General features: G+C 39.6%; 1 protein-coding gene across 1 annotated transcript; it reads left to right on the top strand.

Annotated features, from left to right (window-relative positions):
- The first annotated feature begins 11610 nt into the window (after positions 1-11610).
- LOC121745164 (V-type proton ATPase subunit H-like) lies at positions 11611-16092 on the top strand. The gene is made up of 11 exons (XM_042138964.1): positions 11611-11757; positions 11926-12051; positions 12358-12460; positions 12565-12637; positions 12961-13026; positions 13107-13203; positions 14244-14405; positions 14566-14691; positions 14897-15022; positions 15399-15578; positions 15662-16092. Exons 1-11 carry the CDS (start codon positions 11722-11724, stop codon positions 15908-15910), a joined length of 1344 nt encoding a protein of 447 aa, XP_041994898.1. The 5' UTR covers positions 11611-11721; the 3' UTR covers positions 15911-16092.
- Positions 16093-20339: the final 4247 nt, after the last annotated feature.

Raw genomic sequence — 20339 nt, forward strand, 5'->3', positions numbered from 1 at the left:
ATCCTACTGATCAGGGTAGAAACCCCAGCTAAGCCTGAGCCTGGCTATCAAAGAAATTCCTCAACCCACTTATACTGATTGGTATAGTGGAGGTAAGGATCGAATCCCACAGAGATGATGCGTTTGGTAATTGTGGTGATATTCTGGAAGGGTTGGTTAACTACCAACCTGGGGTTGAGATTCTACCTAGACAGGAATTAAAAGGGTGTACTCTACTGATTGGGTGGTGTGAAAGTGATCGACATGTGGCTGTGTACGTGAGAGTGTGGGACAAAGTGTTTCAGGGCCATGTGGAAAGTAGGGTGTTACTATAAAAAGCTAAACGGAATTTCAGGGAATAAAAGGTAGTTAGGTGCCTGTGCTGACAGATCCGTAGGGTACAAGCATGAAAAGCAAAGGACAAAAACAAAAAGTAACTAGAAGGTAAAAGTGGTCCCAAACTTAGATGTGGATGTTAACTTCTTCAACAAAAATGCAGAAATCAAACAAACTCAAATTCCATGAATAACATTTGCAGATTAACAACTTCACAATTCAGATCCACAAATTAACTCACTAAAATTCGAAGATTAACAAAGCTAAATTAAGAACTACACATACTGGACGACATGCAAGGTGGCAGAATCACGTAAACTCAGATCTTGTACTTGAACACTTCGGAATTTTGAATCTAAACAGCAACTTAGCTAACAATCACAAATCCAGCAACTCCAATTGAAATCATGCCTTTAACACCTTGAAAACACCACAACAACTAGATCTAAGCTACCTAGGCAGGATGAAACAGATTCGAACCGAAGAAATGCATAAAAACAACTTCATTGCATAAAAGGCGTCTGGATCTAAACGAAACACTTCAAAAGCAAACAGGGACTGAAATTGCAACAAATCCACGTAAGGAAACAAGCGAAGATTAACTAAGAAAGCAAATAAAGATTGTTTTGCCACTCCGGGCGATGGAACTGCTACGACTACGAAATAGACTGGCTGGAACGATGGAAGCGAATCTCCGGCGAACTGATGGAACTTCAGGTGACCATGGCTGTGGCGAGAAATGAGAAAATGTAGGACAATGCTGAAGGAACTGATCTACCGAGAGAGGATACTCTAAATAAGTGTGGATGTTGATGATACTCCTCCTCTCTCCAAGTGGCTTCCTTTTATAGGGAGGCCTGCCCTTGATTTTTAGGGTAGACTCTCTTCGTGAAATGACTCTTTTGCCCTTGTTTGTGGTTGATCCTTCCCAGCAATCATGTACTCGCATTTTCTCCATGGCTTTCCTTACATAACCATGACTTAGTCTTTGTTCTTGTGGCTTACTTATCCTACTCGGAATAAGCATTTCGATCGATCAAACAGTTATATACATATGTATAGGTCTTTTACGTCATCGAACGTCATTTAAACCTTGTATATTCCTTGATGTCTCTCTTCTCAAGGCTAGTTACTTCTCTACATAACATCATATTCGATCTTCTACCAGCTTGTTACAAGCGGTACGTAAACGTGAAATATTTAACGCTTTGTGCCGTCGGTTATGCGATCTTCTAGCTGGTGCCTCATCTTCTGCACGTGTCTCAATAGAGACATATTTGTCATGCGTATCTGAAAGAAACTGAGACCATGCCTTTTCTGATTGTATAGTATCAATAACTCGATGATTAATCTAATAGTCTTAACTTGGATTATTATTCACACAGGAGAGTAGGGCTCATGAATACCTAATTGGACAAGAATAACATCCCTTATTCAACTCATATGAATTTTCATCGATAATCGACCTTGAAGGCAAGTACTGAGCTCATTCAAAGAACTACGTAGCTCAACTGGTTTCAGATAAACCCATAGAAGTCGAGGCTCACCCCTGGTGGGAGCTAGAAAGAATCATGAGATAGGTCATGAAAACTGAATGGAAATGAATTAACTGTAAATTTCCATAGTGAGCTGCCAAATAGGACGGTACAGTTTTCCAATCAAATTGAAAGGATCTGAGCATCAAGGATAGTGGTTCAAACATGTCACTGCCTAAGATGATCAACCGCGAAAATTTAGAAACGTAGGCGATTGTAATGAAGGAACATTGGTCATGCTTCAAAGGCATCTTGATATGGAATAACAAAATCACATCAATGATTTAATAGGTTCATTAAGGAAATACACTGAAATGAACTATTCAGAAAAAATCAGCTAGGCCAAGCTCGTTAGGGAAAAGTGCAATATGCTTGCCTTAACTTCAAGCTGCAGAAAAAAAATTCCGAGACTAAGAATAATACATGTACTGGAACCGAGATAGAATGATTTCACCTCTGTAGGGAAAATATTGCTACAACAGGGTTTCAAAATAGGGAGGTGAACAAAAGTTCCAACACAATATGTAATTCTCTGAGGAAATATTTAAATGGCGCGACCATTCTGGAGGTCATAACTGTAAGCATCATAAGAATGAAGTTTCATTGCATGAGTCTAAGAAATCGGGATATGGATCCCCTATACTGTGGCCCAAAGGAGACAATAACAAATAACGATGCTTGAAACCTAAGGGTATCCCAAATTTGGGAACTGAAACTGAGTCACCGCTTTCGTGAAAAGAATGAAAGTGGCGTACTACTTGCAAAACGTGAGTCAATCAATAGGTTCAAAGAATGTCTGAAGAATAAGCTTATTTTGAAGGTCATAGATATAAAAAACTTTAGAATTTAAGGTTTATGACCGGGGCTTACACAGTAAAAACTTTACTCTTTATGAACGATGAGTTAAAGGACTGCAGTCCATGAACTGGGAGTGAGTCAAATCTCGCATAGAAAAAGGAGTACTGACATGTTACTTGCGAGTCAAACTAAAGTCTGAATAGACGGGGTACCGTCCTTTGGGAGGACTCTTAGAAGGAATTTCATTGGGAATCCAAGTAAGTACTATTGATTATAATCATCGGTTCTAGTTATGTGACACTTCTTTATTTGTTCTTGTGGAACTCGGACATGATAACTGGATTCAAGGAAACCATACATTTCAAGATGGGGTTTCTCGTGCTGTTAAACGGATAACCGTAGCTTGAGGTCATACTTTCATATCGTTCTCGATAACTTAGAACACTGATTCTTTTAAAACATTGCATTCTCCATCGTACTTCATAGCACGCTATAAGTATCGTTTTTGGGTCACGTAGCCACTTGGGCCTGTTACGCCAGCTTAGATCACTTTACTAGATTCCGGGTACGATCTCTTTTCGTGTAGGGATGTATCTCCCAAACTAGATCGAAGGTACACTATTTTCGTTATGATTGGGTCTTTATAAAGACATTGGGAACTTCTGCTTCATCGTCTAGTATACATATATACATGTATAATATCTGTGTGCTCAAAGGAATGGACTTCCTTTAATTGCTGTCTATAAGTAGTACAATAGTACTTTCTGGTTCGTCGTTTCTTTTCCATAATTCCTTGGAATTAGAAGCTTACCCACACTGATGGGTGTTAGTAGGTCTCATCGCCCTAGAAGGCGGTAACAAATTCTCGTTCACCTAGTACTTGGTCGCATGTGTCTCACCTAAGGTACTTTTCTAAAGCACTCTAGGTTCGCATATATGGGCCCACATGATAGCTATACATTTCTGTCAAGCTCTTTGAAAATAAATCTCAGATACATTAAGCATATCTTATACAAAGTATCAGCTATCACGTTGTATCACGCAAACTTTTCAAATAAACATTTTCGTTCCCAAAAGGGCTGTGAAAATATTTTTCTTTCTCTGAAAATCTAGAAAATTTCATTTTCCTTCTCAAAACGGAAAAATATTTTCTTTCTTTAAAATTCTCTTTTCTGGACGAGCGGGCGTCGACCCCTGTTTCTGGTGCAGTTGATCGTGTCGAGCTGAGGTGTTGGGATCTTGTACTGATCATTCTATTCACTTCCTAGCCTAGTACTATTGTTTTGGATTGAGGATTAGGAGGAAGATTCTTGGGTCAGAGCGAAAGAAAAGTGCTCTGATACCACTCTGTCACGACCAAATCTCCCTAGTCAAAGAAAGTGTAGCTATATCGCGACTAAATTTTACTGAAACTGTCTCAACTCATCATAAGATGCTTAATTTAAAGGAAACTTTGTCTGAAATGTGTTGAGGGTACATATCATACTGAATCAGAGTAGTTATGCGACAATTGTCTTTACTAGAACAAGTTCTAAATTTGCACAACGGAAGAGTACCAAGACAGATGTAATATGTATGAAGACATACTACACCAGCTATCTTCCTACTTATTTAGTCTTCTGTCCCAACACCTCCTCAGCTTTGACATCGATCAACCTGCACATTAGTGGGCTCATGCCGAAAACATTTTCTCTTTCAGTTGTTAGCCAAGCTGAGTGAAAGCGGGGTTTTTCTGAAAACAAGTCCCGGTCACTAAAATTGTTATTTCTTTCTCACAAAAGACTGCAGTCATTTAAACTTCTGATGATATACCATATTGAATCTGTGTGAACCGGGAATGTGGCCACATTCCAACGGTCACTGGACCGGCCAACCTGGCGCTAGCACACGGTCCCTATGTGTACACTAGTCCGAGTAGGGTTTGCTACTGGGACCCGAATTCGATTAAACTGGTTTGGCATAGCCAACAGATAGGTAATCATAAACAAAACATGGCATGACAACTCATTCAAAATAAATCATGTTTTCACATAAAACACGCTTTAAAAGGAAGAAGAGCCCACCTTGTTTGCTCAAACTCTTTCAAACGGGCGCTCCCTGACTTGAGATTACTCGTCGTTCGACTACGTTCCTTTACAAAAATAATATACTTAAATTAGGCTTTAAGTAACTATTTATCTTGCATGTATGCATGCCTAAGCGTGCGCTTATTATTTTACTCCTTGCCTTCTAAATTTAGAAGTCTTAAATCTTTAATTAAATCGACGATTTAATTTATTCTGAATCTGGCCGATCTATTCGGGTATAATAAATTCCCAGATTATTTTAAGTATTTTAAAATACTTTCTGTGACTATAAAGCTCGCATTAAATATTTTTTCGAATATCACCTCACAAGGCTTAATATTTCTTTTCTTCCGTGGCTTAGGAAATTAATCCCATTATACTCTTGAAACTAATTTAATAAAAAGGCTCTCACTAAAATATTAATCTAAGAAGTAAATTCTTAGGCCCAGATAGGGATTAATTCTTCTGGCCCAGACTATTTAATTTTCGGCCCAACTCTCTTCTTCTTACTTTTTTTTTTATTTTTCTGCTGAGGCCCAGTTTAAATTACTATGGCCAAAATACTACTCCTTCTTAATTAATTCAGGCCCAACACCATAATTTGGTGAGGCCCAAATATACTCCCATCCGCCTACTGTTTCTCTCTCCCCTCTTTCTCTTTTCTTTTCTTCCAACTCACACAAAATTCCCAAATTTGGGGGGAGACAAACCCTAGCTCGATTTCTAGGTTGAGATGGAGGCTCGATCGCTAGGAAGGAGCAGCGACATCGTCAGAGACCGATGTCGTCGCGCTCCTCCGTCGCGCCTCTTGCCTCACCATCGCGCTCCCTCTGTTGCTCACGGTTCGCGACGCTTTTTCACGTTCAGACGCCGCGCCACCACCGTCGTCAGGGTGAGCCGCCGGCTTGCTACTTTCTCCAGCCGTCTTCGCTATGGCGAGACTGTCTCCCTTTCTGCGACTCAGCGCCATCGGAGCAGGCAAGGGAGTATCGCCGTCGAGCCTGGCCGCGGTCGGTCGTGTAGCCATCGTCGTGCACTCGGTACGACATCTGAACACGCGGTCTCCTTCTGGGCCGTCGGCGCGTGCTCCGGCTACCCGATTGCAGCTCCGTTCTCATCGGCCAGAGTTAAGTCTCCATTCCTCCCCTCATTCCGGTTTCTTTGATTTGTTCTATTAAAAGTTCGTTCAAGACCTAGTAACATCTTAAACCGAGCAGAGTTTGTGTTTTGGACAAATTCTTAATTAGTTTCTGAAGATACTAATCTAGCGTTGGTATCTGGTAGTTCTATCATCGTGTGAACGATAAGCTTCTATTTCTTATGCAATATCTGAGCTAGCTGAGCAGGGGTATGTGGAGGTTTCACTACTTCACCTTACCCTATCATGCTGTCCATTTTGAATGATGTCGGCCTAAAAAAATGCTCTAAACTCCAACTTGATGATATGGTGTTCAAACTGAGTTCCGAAAAGATTGGGTTAACCTTCGCTGCTGACTGTAGCTTCCTGACACTTCTGATTAGCTCCTCGGCTCCAACTCCTAGCTTCAAATCCTCCCTCACCTTACAATTTGCTATGTGACTGAACAGATATGTTGTGGTGGGAGGAAGTGGAACCGAGGGAGTGGTATTTATAGGAGGGTGTTACAACTGAAAGCTGCAACTACTTGTTGCTTGGCTGGAAAAAGGCCTTAAGGCTGCTCCATGTTGGTTGATCTCCCTGCAGTTTGCAGGCTGCATACTCGTGAATTAAGTGTGCCATTGTACCCTCAGTCGTTGCTTTACTGCAGAGCCTTTGTTCTCTTTGTTTTTCTTGCTGCATTTTCACTGGACTTTTGTGGGATTCTGGTAGGTACTATTTGGAGTAAGGGTTGTTGGACTGAAATGTAAGGCCCAACGGTTGTTCCCTCTTTCTTTTGGCTCGACTTGGCAGTGTACAATGGAGCACAACCGACCGTGAGCAGTCTTGCAGCGATCTGCAGCTACAGGCTGAGTTGCAGGTATTTTTCTGTATTCGTTTCTTTCTCATTTTAGCAGGGTTCTCGGTCCCCTCTACATAAGGTGATGCTGCCCCTTTTCCTTATTCATTTCGGTCTAATCTTGTTTGTGTTAGACAGCCACGCGGGGGCCTATTCCCTATGGTTGCACCCCTTCCAGTTCGGCCCAATGACTGTTGAGAATTCTGGGCTGAAATCCTTTGTTGAAGAGGCCCGAAATTAGTAGTTCTAGGTTGTATCAAGACGGTGTTTCTACTTGAAGTCACATGTTGTAATAGTGTAGGAAAAGCTTATTTCCAATATTTTTCTTTCGTCAACATTTGTAATTTAATAGCTTTGAAATTCTGGCATTTGTATTTATACTCTTATTCAAGAAATAAAAATACTCCTTCATTCTTTAATAAAATTCTAGTATTAAATTTCGAAATTCTCGAGAATCTAAGTCTCGGCTATTACACTTCATCATTAAAGATCTTCTTTTTGCTCCATAGTTCCATAGAGAGAAATACTTGAGAGTTCTCCATTGTTCAAGGGTTTTGAAGAAGGAATCAAGAGATGATCAAGGCTACAAGGATTCAACCTTTGGGCTTTATTAGCTTTAGTTCTTATGTTCTTTATGATTTCTCTACAAACTATGTGTTTAGATTTATCCATCATGTGTAACTAAACTCATAGAATTCTAGGAATGTGTTAGTAACGACTTTGGTTATACAATTCCTATTTATTTAATATTCATTTTGTTCATACTTTGTTCATATTCTAAGTGCTGGATAACTGCTTCATGTTTGAGTGAGACATTATGTGATGATCTATTGACTTGCTACATAATCGTGAGAGGAGGTTGGCGAGTTAGAAGAGCTTAATTGACACTACAATTAGCTTCCGTTAAAACGACACTGTTAATTGAGAGTGTAGACTTTTCAAGGGTCTTAGGAGCTTTAGGTAGTTACAAATCTAGGATTGACGCCCCTAGTGTATGTAATCTACGCTTGTGTTGCATGGAAAAAACTTATGTGACTCGTTCTATCAAAGTATGAATTGTGCTAGGGTATTGTAATTGAAATTTGTATAACCATAACAGTGAAAGCACATCCTTGAAATTCCCTTATCTAATTTGTTTATCTCTGTATTTTATTTGCATAAGTTGTTTACTTCTGTTTTTATTTTCAAAAATTCCCAAAACTTTCAGTTTCTAAATAATAGAAGAAGCTTAGTAGAAGATAACCAATTTATGTAAGTTTTATGTTACTGAACTTTAGCTGTACTATATATACGTGCTAATAAAAAGTGTATCATGCTATGGGAAGGTACGATGACTTGACATGAGAGTTTAGTTTTTGGCTAGCTATTGCCCGGATGCTCTATGAGCATCCACAATGGCGTCGAGCGGACTGGCTAGCCGATTTTCGGCGCTGGCTTGTCCGCTCGCCGAACCATTGCAGCAGGCGAGCGCTAAATCGGCGAGAAAAACGACGAGCGCACGCCGATTCCCGGGCACTCGCCGATCGGCTGGCCGCCATTGCAGGATCCCGATCGGCGAGCGATCGGCCAGCCAATTTTTTATTTTTTTTATTTAATTTTTGAAACACTATATATACGCAATTTGCACGTCATTTTTAGTCGCACCACTTGTTTTAAAGAGTTTTCTCTCTATCTTAATACTGTACAAGAGCAACAACGCGAAATGGAGCACAACAACGAGTCTACTCCAGTGACGAGCGGGTCTCAAACTCCCACGGTACCCGTGTTAGGGTTTTGTATACTAGAAATCACCTTTCGAGTGATTGGATACTGTAAAATTCTAATGGTTATTTTCCAATAAATGCAACAGATTATTTTTGTCATAATGTTGTTATGTTTTACATTTAATGGTTGTTTATTGCATATTTAAATGTATGAGCAAACGTAACAAAGTCTAAGTCTTTGTTTTAGTAGACCGGTTGTGGGCGTCGTCCAATTTAAGGTAACACGGTCAGTTCTAAACAAAGAAAAATAAGAATTTCACAACCTAGATAGGCCTAGACTACCTATCGCGAAAGGTTGCAATGTCAGTCCGATTATTTCTAAACCTTATTGAAATAAGATGACGTTGGTGTGGTATAGCACTGAATGAATCTAACAGCAAGACGAGTCTTTATGCTATCTACTGAAAGACGAGGTCTTGAGAATTAATTTCTTAATCAATGTACGTTAGCATTGAGCATACGATATTGAGTATCCACTACTTTGACTTACCAAAGGTGCGGGTTTTTCGTAACCCAACGATCCAGGTATATTGGGTAGTGGTGATCATTATCTAGAGGTGCTAGGATTGCTATTATGTTGAAACGTGCGCGAGGAGAGTCTCGTTTGATAACATCCACAAGAGGAGCTCGAAACGAGGTTTTATTATTCGGAACCTAGCTAGTTGGAGTTTGATTACTCTATGAATAATAAATAAGAGTTTCTTGCTAAGTCCACTCTTGGAATTCGAAATATGTTAATTAATTAAGTCTATAGCAGACATTAATTAATTAATGGATGTTTCCATCTTAAGCGCGGGAAATAAATCAAATACAATTAAAAGAAACCCGGAATACTTGTAATTTCGGATTTGGAAGGCAATGCAATATTACTTCTGTAGTGGCTGCTCGTAATATTCCAATATAAGCTTATATTAAATTGTGGGTTCAATTTAATTAGTAAAAAGCTAATTGGGTGAGGCCTGTTCCAGATTCTTCCTTAGATCCCTGACTGGGCCCAATATGTGACTTAAATAAATAGGAGAATAAAGGAGACAGAAAGCACAACAATTAATTTGTAAAATTTTCGTCCCCCCCTCTTGAGAGAGTTTTCGAAAATTGTGCTCCCTCCGTGAGCTGAGTTATGTCTTCCATTATTCGAGTCCTAGTACGTTGGTGAGATTTTCCCACACAAATATCAGCGTATAGTCCAGGACACCAGTCAGAAGATCCGAGGTCTTGTATTGAAGATCTTCACGTGGAGACGGAGCAAGCAATCATCGATTCTTGATTGAATCAACGAGGTAAATTGGCTAATTCCGTAATAAGCATGTTTTAGGAATTTTATGTGCTAAAGCATGTTTTAATTCAAGTTATGAGCATGATACATGTGATAATTACGCGAATAGATTTTGTCTAAATAATCTGCTAAATAGATCAAATTCATGTGATCCGTTTTGACTGCACGCTTCCGCTGCCAGCCCCTTCAACCCGTGGGAAGTGGATGGGGTCCGATGGCCGGGTACTACAACATGTACCCTTGGCAGCAGATGATGCCCGAGATGGCATCCGGGGGTAGTATGCCGGGATCGCAGGGGTTGCAGGGCGGACCGGCAATGCCGGGAGGGCAGGGGGTACCCGGGATGCAGATGATGCCGGGGTGGGCACCCGGGATGCAGATGATGCCAGGGTGACAGCCAGGGATGCAGCCGGGGATGTAGGGGACGCTGGGGGGGGGACAACGTTTATCTCCCCAGATTTGATTTTTTGACTGCTTCTTCGCACACATCGACCCCATCGGAGATGCAGTTCACTGGGTGTGATACTTTCTCCTTAGGGGAGTTGGGGATAGATCTCAGGGATGAGGACACTCCCGTTCAAATGGGGGGAGTAGGGCGAGGTCGGGACGCGCCAAAGAAGAAGAAGGGCAAGGGCAAGAGGGTGGTCGGCGAGTCGTCGCAGCCGGCTGATGACGAGAGCCCGGCACGGAGGAGGTGGACGGATGCGGAGAACGTCGCGCTGTCCAAGGCGTGGGTGAGTGTTTGAGATGATCCCCTCGCCTCGAACAATCAGAGGATCGTCAACTTGTGGGCTAAAATAGCAGCAGCCTACAAGGCATTTTGCCCGGAGGGGAGGCCACGCAACGGAGAGGAGTACCGGAAGGGGTGGGACCGAATCAGGGCTGCGGTCTCCCGATTTTCGGGCTTGTACACCAACACCCTCCGCATGCAGACCAGTGGCCAAACTGACGAGGACTGTAGGAGGATAGCAGAGAAAGCCTTCCCCGTGCCCGGGCTTTATAAGGTGTTCACCTACTGGAACTGCTATGAGGTGCTGATGGACTCCGAGAAGTTTCGGGCAGGTGTCGATGCTGGCTAGCCGAAGAAGCAGCGACTGAACTATACCGGTGATTACAGCGGCGGCAGCAGCGGCGGTTCCCATGACCTCCCCGAGGGTGTTCATAAGTTCCCGTCCCCTCCCCCGTTTACTCGCCGCACTCGCCCGGTTGGACAAATGCGGGCGCAACGGGCTCGCCAGGGGTCCCAGGAGGTCCAGTCGACATCCCCCCTGTTGGCAGGTCGACAGTTGAGCTCGCCTTCATCGCGCGTCAACAAACGCGGGCTCAGATGTACAAGATCTTAGCTGACTGGAAGGCGGCAACTGCTCTGAGGAGAAGAGTTTTCTTCACTTAATGCTCGTGAGTATGCAGGCCGATTTGAATGACGCCGCGGCACAGTTGGGGGGCTCAGACGCGGGCTCAGATGCCGCAGATTTGGGGGTCCCGGATAGCGGCGACAACGACGACGACAACAAGGAGTGAGGCGGAGGCGGGGGTTGCACGTGTGTGGAGGAGGAGTTTTTTTTTTAAATTAATGTAATTTTTTTAATTAATGTACTTTTTTAAATTTTAATATTATTATTAATACTGAATTAAATTTAATTCCGTATTTTGTGTGATTGTTAATTATTTGTTTTTTATAATTTTGTTTATTGTGGTTAGGCTATGACTGGACTATTGCTTGTCCAGTTGCTTGTTCTGTGCTGATGATGTGACAGAAGGAGTTTTTAGTGATGTGGCAGATAGAGTTTATGGCTAGAGCTATGACTGGCCTATCTCTATTGGAGATCTAACGACCGGATCTGCTAAGTTTTAATTATGTCCTTTTCTTTTCCACGAACATGATCTGTTATAATTTTTGGTTTGTGCTAATTACGCTCTTCTATCTCTCTCATCTCCTCCTCTCTCTAGATTTCGATCGCTGCAATCAATTGACAGTATTCATCCTCCGCAATGCCGGCGGATCAAAGCGACCTCACAACCGAACAGGTACGCCACATTTTGCAGGCACACAAAATTGATGTGAAGCGAGTCGCTGATAGTGTTATCCGAATGAGTGATTTGTTGATTTGGAGGGGATTGACTGGTTTTGTTGGTAGGATTTTGGAATTAGGAAGGTTTTGTTGTTATACTGAGTCTGTTTGTTTTATTTCGAAGGTTTTGAGCAGGGATATTCCATGGGAGACTTACATGATTACTAAGCTTATATCAAGCACTGGACTTCAGCTTCTGCGGCGTTACGATAAGAAACCTGAGAATTACAAGGCTCAATTGCTTGATGATGTAAATCTCCCAATCTTATTGCTGCATTATGATTATTGTCACTTATCAATTATCATTGCATGCTTAATTTTAAAACTTATGAAACTTATTATTGTATCAATTTGTGAATGTTATTCTGCTGATACCTTAGAACCACTAGCTTGTTTGCTGTTTAGAGAATTTATAAGTTGCATTGATGTTTAGTTTCAGTAATTGGTAGCAGTTTGATGTTTTATTGCATTCTGATTCAGATGTCTTACTACTGTTGCAAAATGTTTCAATGTTGGATTCTGTTGAAGGATTTGATTAAAATGTCACTTGTTTCAGGATGGTCCGGCCTACGTCAGTGTTTTTGTTAGCATTTTGCGTGACATATTCAAGGAAGAAACTGTAGAGTATGTGTTAGCTCTGTTTGATGAAATGCTTTCAGGTGAGTGACAAAATGCATAGGCTAATGTTTACCCTCCCTGCCTAACATATAGTATCATTTTAAGTAGCTGATTCTTCTTGTTGTGATGTTATTGTGCATGGAAGCAAACCCGAAAAGAGCAAGGTTATTTCATGATAAATCACTGGCTGAGGAGGATGCTTATGAGCCCTTCCTAACGTAATTGCCCATATTTGCTACACCTTTTGCATTTTTGTATTAGACATTGCTATTCATGCAGGATTTTCGGAGGAAGTTTATCACTATGCAACCGACAGTCTAGGCCACCCATGATAGACTTACAAATGATAAAATAAGGGAATATTTGTAAAAAATATCAGAGTATCATCTGATGCTGTATGTTACTATATGGTATGGCAGAAGCAGTTCACAGAGTACAATTAATTTTAAAATTCAACAACGGCATGTTGCATGATGTAGTTCTTCCATCTCCGTAGAACAACGATCCCCCATCTAAATATAGATTTTTTTGATTTTGCAAGATTACTCTGGAAAGGAAGCTGGTTTGCTCAGGAGAAAAGCTGTAAGGTGCTATCTTTGATAGTCAGGTGCGAAACACTCCCATCCCTTGGAATATGGCTGGGGGGTTTGTCTTTTGTATAATCTTCCTACCTTTTTTATATTCCAGTGGGAGGTCAAATTCTCAGGGCACGTCCATGTCAAAGAAAGATATCACTACTATAGATGATGTTTTAAAGGGACTGGTAGAGTGGTTGTGTGCACAGGTTTGTAGTTCCATGCCTTTTCTCATTTGGTTTAATCTAGGATAACTAGATAAACTAAGTTCTTGTCAGCTTGCTTAGTCTGCCTCTGGGACAAAAGTTTCTCCAAGACGGCATGAATAAGAATTTGAAATTTTAATAGTCCTTCACTTCAGTTGCATGATGATAAATGATAAAACACTCATTAGTAACACTTGTTATTTATTTAAATTTTAATGTATCTAATGGTCTCTAATATTTTCATGTATTTCATTTTTTATTATTTAATACTCCCTCTGTCCCAAGGTAGTTGGGGCATTTCTTTTGGGCGGGATTTAAAAAATTGATGTGTTAAAGGTTAAAGTGGAGAGTAAAGTAATATAGAGAATAAAGTAAAAGAGATGAAGAGAGATGATGAAGTTTTTGCTAAAAAATAAAATGACTCAATTACCTTGTGACAACCTAAAAAGGAACACTACTCAAATACTTTGGGACGAAGGGAGTACTAAAATGATGATAACAACTACCAAATTTAGGTCATATGATCATGATTTCTATGTTATATATATTATAACTATCAACATAGTGTCATGGGTATGACACAATAAAAGATTGACATTGTACATTCAGGATATTGAGATATTATGATTGATATGTTGATATAAAACTGATTATTGAAATATATGAATATTCATGAAAATATTATCTAATTTTATCATCCTAAGAAATTAGGATATCGTTAGAATCCTTGTAATGTTACCTTTAATTTGATATATATTGTGTGGAAAAAATAATTTATGTCGAGATAGTTATATGAATTCAAAGTTTTGAGATATTTTTATGTCCAAATTGATAGGGCATTGCATACACTGCACTTAGGGCATTACATAACTATTATGTGTTTTGATATGAGAATGAGTTTTGATATTAACCCTACCCTATATATTATAGAGTTTAGTTGTCAGGAATATACTGCCATTTTCTTTCTTGCGGTAAAGGAAACATGGAGTCATTGTCAGTATCTAATTAGCAGCGAATATACTTATACTTTTCTATTTGTACAGCTTAAGAAACCATCTCATCCTAGCCGTGGCATCCCCACAGCTATTAACTGCCTTGCCACTTTGCTTAAAGAACCTCTAGTGCGATCTTCATTTGTTCAAGCAGATGGAGTGAAGTTTCTCATTCCTCTAGTTATTCCAGCTTCCAGTCAACAATCTATCCAGGTAATCTAGATTCAAGATAAAAGTGCAAAACCATCTACTTTGTATATCCAAATTAAATAGGTTCTATATCTCAACATATTGCTGTATGCTTTTGAAATTGACTTTCGTCTTGTAATTGTGATATTTAACTTTTAATCAATAACTTTGACTTTTGAAACAGCTCTTGTATGAAACCTGTCTTTGTGTTTGGCTCCTATCGTTCTATGAGCCTGCAATTGAGTATTTGGCAACTTCTCGGTCCTTGGCACGGTTAATTGATGTTGTTAAAGGGACGACCAAGGAAAAAGTAAGTTCTTTTTTTCTTGTATATGACGTAACTCATTTGAATTTATTATGTCATCCCATTTCTACTTTAGTTATATCAATGCTTGCTTACACCTTTAATCTTGACATTAGTTTTGCCATCTTAAGTTCACATATTGTTGTGCCCCATTATAGAAGCTTCTAAAGCCTTGATGTCCTTCTGAGAATGTCTGTCTCGACTTATGTAGGTTGTCAGGGTAGTCATCCTGACCCTAAAGAATTTGATAAACAAAGCATCATTTGCTGCTGAGATGGTGGACCTGGAAGTTCCACAACTGCTCCAGAATCTAAAAGCGCAGGCATGGAGTGACGAGGTAAGAGGATATTTTTACAGGATCCTTTATACTCAGGAAGATCAAGATCTAAATAGTGATACACTTTAATTTGCACAATGTAATTTGTTCTGAGTCGATAACTCCAAGTATATGACTTATGTGCTATAACAGATCATTTCATAATAAGTGTTGCTTTTTGTTTTAATGATGTGCGCTTAATTTGAGACTTATCTACTGTGCAGTTGTAAGCATATTTAATCTGATTATGTGCTTTGTGGTAAGGGGTCTTATTGGGCTTCTTTCGAGTACTAGGGCATTTAGTCTGATTCTCCTTTCTGGTTGAATGAGTTCCCCCAATCTCATTATGGGATATCACATATTTCACTGCTGAAGTCGTTATTCTTTTTATTTGCAGGATCTACTAGAGGCTATGAATCAGCTGGAAGAAGGACTGAGAGTTAACATCAAGAGGCTAAGTTCTTATGATAAATATTACCAGGAAGTTATCCTCGGACGTCTTGATTGGGCTCCTATGCATAAAGATCCTATTTTCTGGAAGGAGAACATTACACACTTTGAAGAACATGATTTCAAGGTTAAACATCATCTGATATTATGAAAAGTATCATAAACATTTTTCTGCACAAAACTTACAGTGTGATCGATCCGGTGCTGCAGGTACTTAGGATCCTTTTGACAATCTTGGACACATCATCTAATCCTAGAACACTCGCTGTTGCTTGTTACGATCTGTCTCAGTTCATTCAGTACCATCCTGCTGGGCGTATCATTGTGACAGACCTGAAAGCGAAGGATCGTGTGATGAAGCTGATGAACCACAGGAGCACAGAGGTTACCAAGAACGCCCTACTCTGCATCCAAAGGCTATTTCTAGGTGCCAAATATGCAAGCTTTTTGCAGGCATAAATATTGTTAATAGCCTGTTTTTATATCATTTATTTATTTGTGCTGCTGCTGTTGCTGCCCTGTTACTATGAACAGGTGAACAATTTCTTGGATTTTCTCACACATCCACCCAATAAATTATGCAGTATTTGTCAAAAATACTGGTGGTTTCGTCAACAAAATGATGACTGAATTTTACATTATTCTTTCGTTTTGTTCAAAGTAATTTCATAGATGGAGATTTTCGAATTTTGAGTCTGGATCATTATACATACATTTCATTTGTAGGCCCATTGTCAACTATCATAGTAGTCAAATTGTGGTTAGAGCATCTACAATTTTAAATCCGGTCTAGTGGTCGAATTATAGTCTGCCATATCAGCATTTCTTAGTCCGGATTAGTCCGGACTAGTGTCCGATTTTATGTTTAATTTTAATTTTTTATTGTTTTCAATTACTCTCTTCATCCCACAATAATTGTCACTCTTTTCCATTTCGGTCCGTGTCATAATAATTGTCATACTTCATTTTTACCATAAATAGTAAGTAGGTCCCACATTCCACCAACTCACTTTACTCACATTTTATTATACTAAACCAATATAAAAAGTGGGTCTCATATTCCACTAACTTTTCCAACCAACTTTTCTTTACATTTCTTAAAACACATGCCCACAATAAGAGTCACAATTATTTTGGGACAGAGGGAGTAATAATTAGAAAAATATAATATATAAAACACAACAAATTTAAACAAAACATCTACGTTAGTTAATTTAAATAAAAACTACTATACTTAATTTAAAAAAAATACTCCCTTCATCCCATAAAAATATGTGTACTTTCTATTTTCGTCCGTCCCATAAAAATATGAACATTTATTTTTATGGAAAGTTATCACAATTTTTTACCTCTATACATCAATTTATTTACAACTTATACCACCATCAAAACATTATTAATAGTGGGGATCCCACTATCCACGAATACTACTTTAACTACCCTTCCACTTCTCTCTTACTTTACCAATTTTGTCTTAATTCCCATCCATATCATACGCCCATATTTTTATGGGATGAAGGAAGCACATTACTTCATTTAAAAACAACCTACACTACATACTCTAATGTAAACTTAACTTCTTGATCATCTCAATCATATTTTCATACTTTTGTCATATGGCTCGAGTCGGGAGCGCGGTCACTATTGGGGTTACTGCAACGGAATACACGAAAAACAAACTGGTCCTTACAGATCTATTTAGGTGATTATGCATTCGATTCCAATTTCATGCAATTTAATATAGATCTATAGAAAATCACATCAAAACACACATAAACATGCTATTTGATGTAGGTTTGACTGTTACCTTTTTATCCATTGAAGAACTGACGTTGCTAGCTGCATCTTGATGCACTATTTATTAACACTATAAATACCTGCAAGTATACAGAGTAAGAATAGTATAGCTAAATGTTAATACCGAATATCAATCACAGGGAAAACAAACACAGTCTCAATTACTGTTTGGAAAACCGAAAGATTAACAATTTGAAAGCAAGTAAACAACTAATTGCAAGTAAATCACATAGATGAAAGTATAAAGATAAGGGAATTCCAGGGATGTGCTTCACAATTATAGCTATACTAATTCCAACTACAACACCCTAGCACAGTTCTTACTTTGATAGAACGAGTCACCTAGCTTATGCTCATGCGATGTAAACGTTGATTACAAACATAGGGTTGTCAATCCTAAATACGTAACTCCTAAAAGCTCCTAACACCCTTAAAAAGTCCTTACTTTCAATTAACAGTGCCGTTTTAAAGGAAACTAATTTTAGTGTCTACTAAGTGGATGTAACTCGCCAACCTCCTCTCACGATTATGTAGCAAGTTATATTAATTCATCACAGAATGTGTCACTCAAACGAGAAGCATTATCCAATTACTTAGGGAAATAAAGTAAGAACAAAACAGATATTAAATAGAAATAGGAATTGTATAACCAAAGTTGTTACTAACACATCCCTAGAATCCTATGAGTTTAGTTACACATGATTGAATAAACTAAAAACATAGATTGTAGGGAAAACAATGAAAATATAAGGACTAAAGCAAATAACCCAAAGGTAGAATCCTTATAGCCTTCATGAACTCTTGAATCATTCTTCAACCCTTACACAATGAAGTACTCTAACTTTTAAGCTATGAAATTATTTGGCAAAGAGAAGATCCTTTTTGATGAAGCTTTGGGGGGTATTTATAGGGAGAAAATCACCCCTCTTCACATAAGGAAAATGGTTGCAAAATATAGTAAATCTTGGAGAGAAAGTAAGACAAATCTACTCACCGCTTTTTCCCAATGGGCCGCTGCACCTTGGCCAGCGGTCGCTGTGGGTTGGTCCGAGGCTTCTGTCTCTTGGCCAGCGGTCGCTGGCAATCATCCCGTAACCTCTGGACTCTTTGTAGCGGTCGCCACGCACTCCCCAGCGGTTGCTGGGCATGTCTTGTCTTTCATGCACAATTTTCCCGGAGCGGGCCGCTACTGAGTTAGCGGTCGTTGGGCGCCAGCGATCGCCGACTGAATTGCAGCGGACCGCTGGACATGCAGAACCGCTCCAGATTTCTAACTTCGCGTTTTGACTCATTTTTTAGGCTCAAATACGCACATTCTTAGAAAACATGTAAAAAAACCAAAATAGACAAAATATGCAAATAATGGATATGTAATGCAACTTTGACATTCAAAACGGACCAAATAGTGGCTTTAAAACAGTGCAAAATCTGAGCATATCACATCTCCCGGTAATCCTTGATTTCTTAACTACGAATCTTCCATCCAGGTGGGCGGATCTCGAAGAATCAATATATTGAAGTGAGATCTTGGGAGAGCCCCACAAAAACACGAGATTGTATTCATCTAATCCTATGAATTAGGATAGAAAAAGAACAAAATCCAAAACCCTAATCTCCCTAGAGTAAGGCATGGAAATCGATGCAAGAGGGAGAGAGAGAAGCCATGTGAATGGCTAGGGATTAGAAAGGAGTGTGTTGTGTAGTGTTGTATATTAGGGTTTCCACATCACTTCACTATTTATAAGATTGACTTGTTGGGCTAGAATGAGGATCCATGGAGTGATTTAGATGTTGGGAACACTCATTAGATAAAATTCTAATTAAATAAATTAACCCATGATTTAATATATTATCCAATAGAATATTATTTTGTTCCACTAAAGAATAATATTGCACTCCCATCTAAATCACCAAATTACGAAGAACTTAGGTTCTGAAGTGCCGCTCTCGCTAAGATATGACTCAGGAGCGGAGTGAGCAAGTGTGCACAGAGAAAGTTAATGCAGATGCTCGGTCAAGACACCACACTTCTTAAATCCACTGGATCACTAGGTCCAGGAACTAAAGGAACACAGAGTGTTTCTGTCGTTTGACACACTCGACTCCCCTTCAACAATTAAAATCCCTCAACCCCAAATACTATGGATTAGTATAGGGAAGCGGGGTCGATCCCACGAAGATGGATTCGTAAAGTAGTGCTTAGAGACTCTGGAAACAAGCGGCTGCTGCCACGCAAAGGGTTGAGAATTTTACCTAACTCTAGCTAGTCCTAGGCACGAAATGTAAATGCTAGACCTAGGAAACTGTAAACATACTGACAGCAAACATCGTCATGACCGCGAGGTATTAAAATCACTTCCTAGACCGTGTAAACGATTCACTAATTAAGACTAGACAGAGAGAATAAAAGCAGTGGGGACCATGACTCCAAATATAACAAGTACGGTAAAAGCTGCAAACAACCAACTCATGTCCTGACTAACAACGACATGCATTTTCCTAACTGACTCAAATACGTAAATGGAGAAAACAGAGCACATACCTAGATTCAAACAGAATATAGAAATCCGGACGCCGGAAACTTGCTACGAATCGGAAATGCATCAGATCGACATAAACTAGGCGAAGCGAAATGAGAACACGTAAACTAGGCATGAAATTAAATCAACACTGCTCAGATTCACGTCGGGTGCTTAATCCACTCCGGATCCAAGCCATCCGAACTCAACAACCATCAAATCAACTCCATAACTCCGATTCTTACAGATCTGCTCCGATCAACTCCGAATTCCAACAATCACAGACTATCCTACAATATCAGCAAGACAAAACCCCGATTCATCCACAAACAAACTCCATTCTCCCAGATCCAACCACGAACCTGCATTAATCCACAAAAACAACCAACTCCAACAATTCCAACTCCAGTATTCAAGTAAACACAATCAACAAACAGAAATCAACACGATCAACATAAGCGAAAACGAAACTTGCATTAAGATAAAAGAAATATTCAGCAAAGAAACAGAGGACCGAGCTTCGAACAGCGGAGCTCGGCGAAATCAGCAAAGTACGAAAATGGAAATTAAAT

The sequence above is a fragment of the Salvia splendens genome, chromosome 8 (assembly GCF_004379255.2).
Source record: "Salvia splendens isolate huo1 chromosome 8, SspV2, whole genome shotgun sequence".
NCBI lineage: Eukaryota > Viridiplantae > Streptophyta > Magnoliopsida > Lamiales > Lamiaceae > Salvia > Salvia splendens.

Coding starts and splice junctions, on each gene's coding strand:
- LOC121745164 (XM_042138964.1), top strand. CDS start 11,722: ATGCCGGCGGATCAAAGCGACCTCACAACCGAACAG. Junction 11,758..11,925: donor GCGACCTCACAACCGAACAG/GTACGCCACATT, acceptor TTTATTTCGAAG/GTTTTGAGCAGGGATATTCC. Junction 12,052..12,357: donor AGGCTCAATTGCTTGATGAT/GTAAATCTCCCA, acceptor CACTTGTTTCAG/GATGGTCCGGCCTACGTCAG.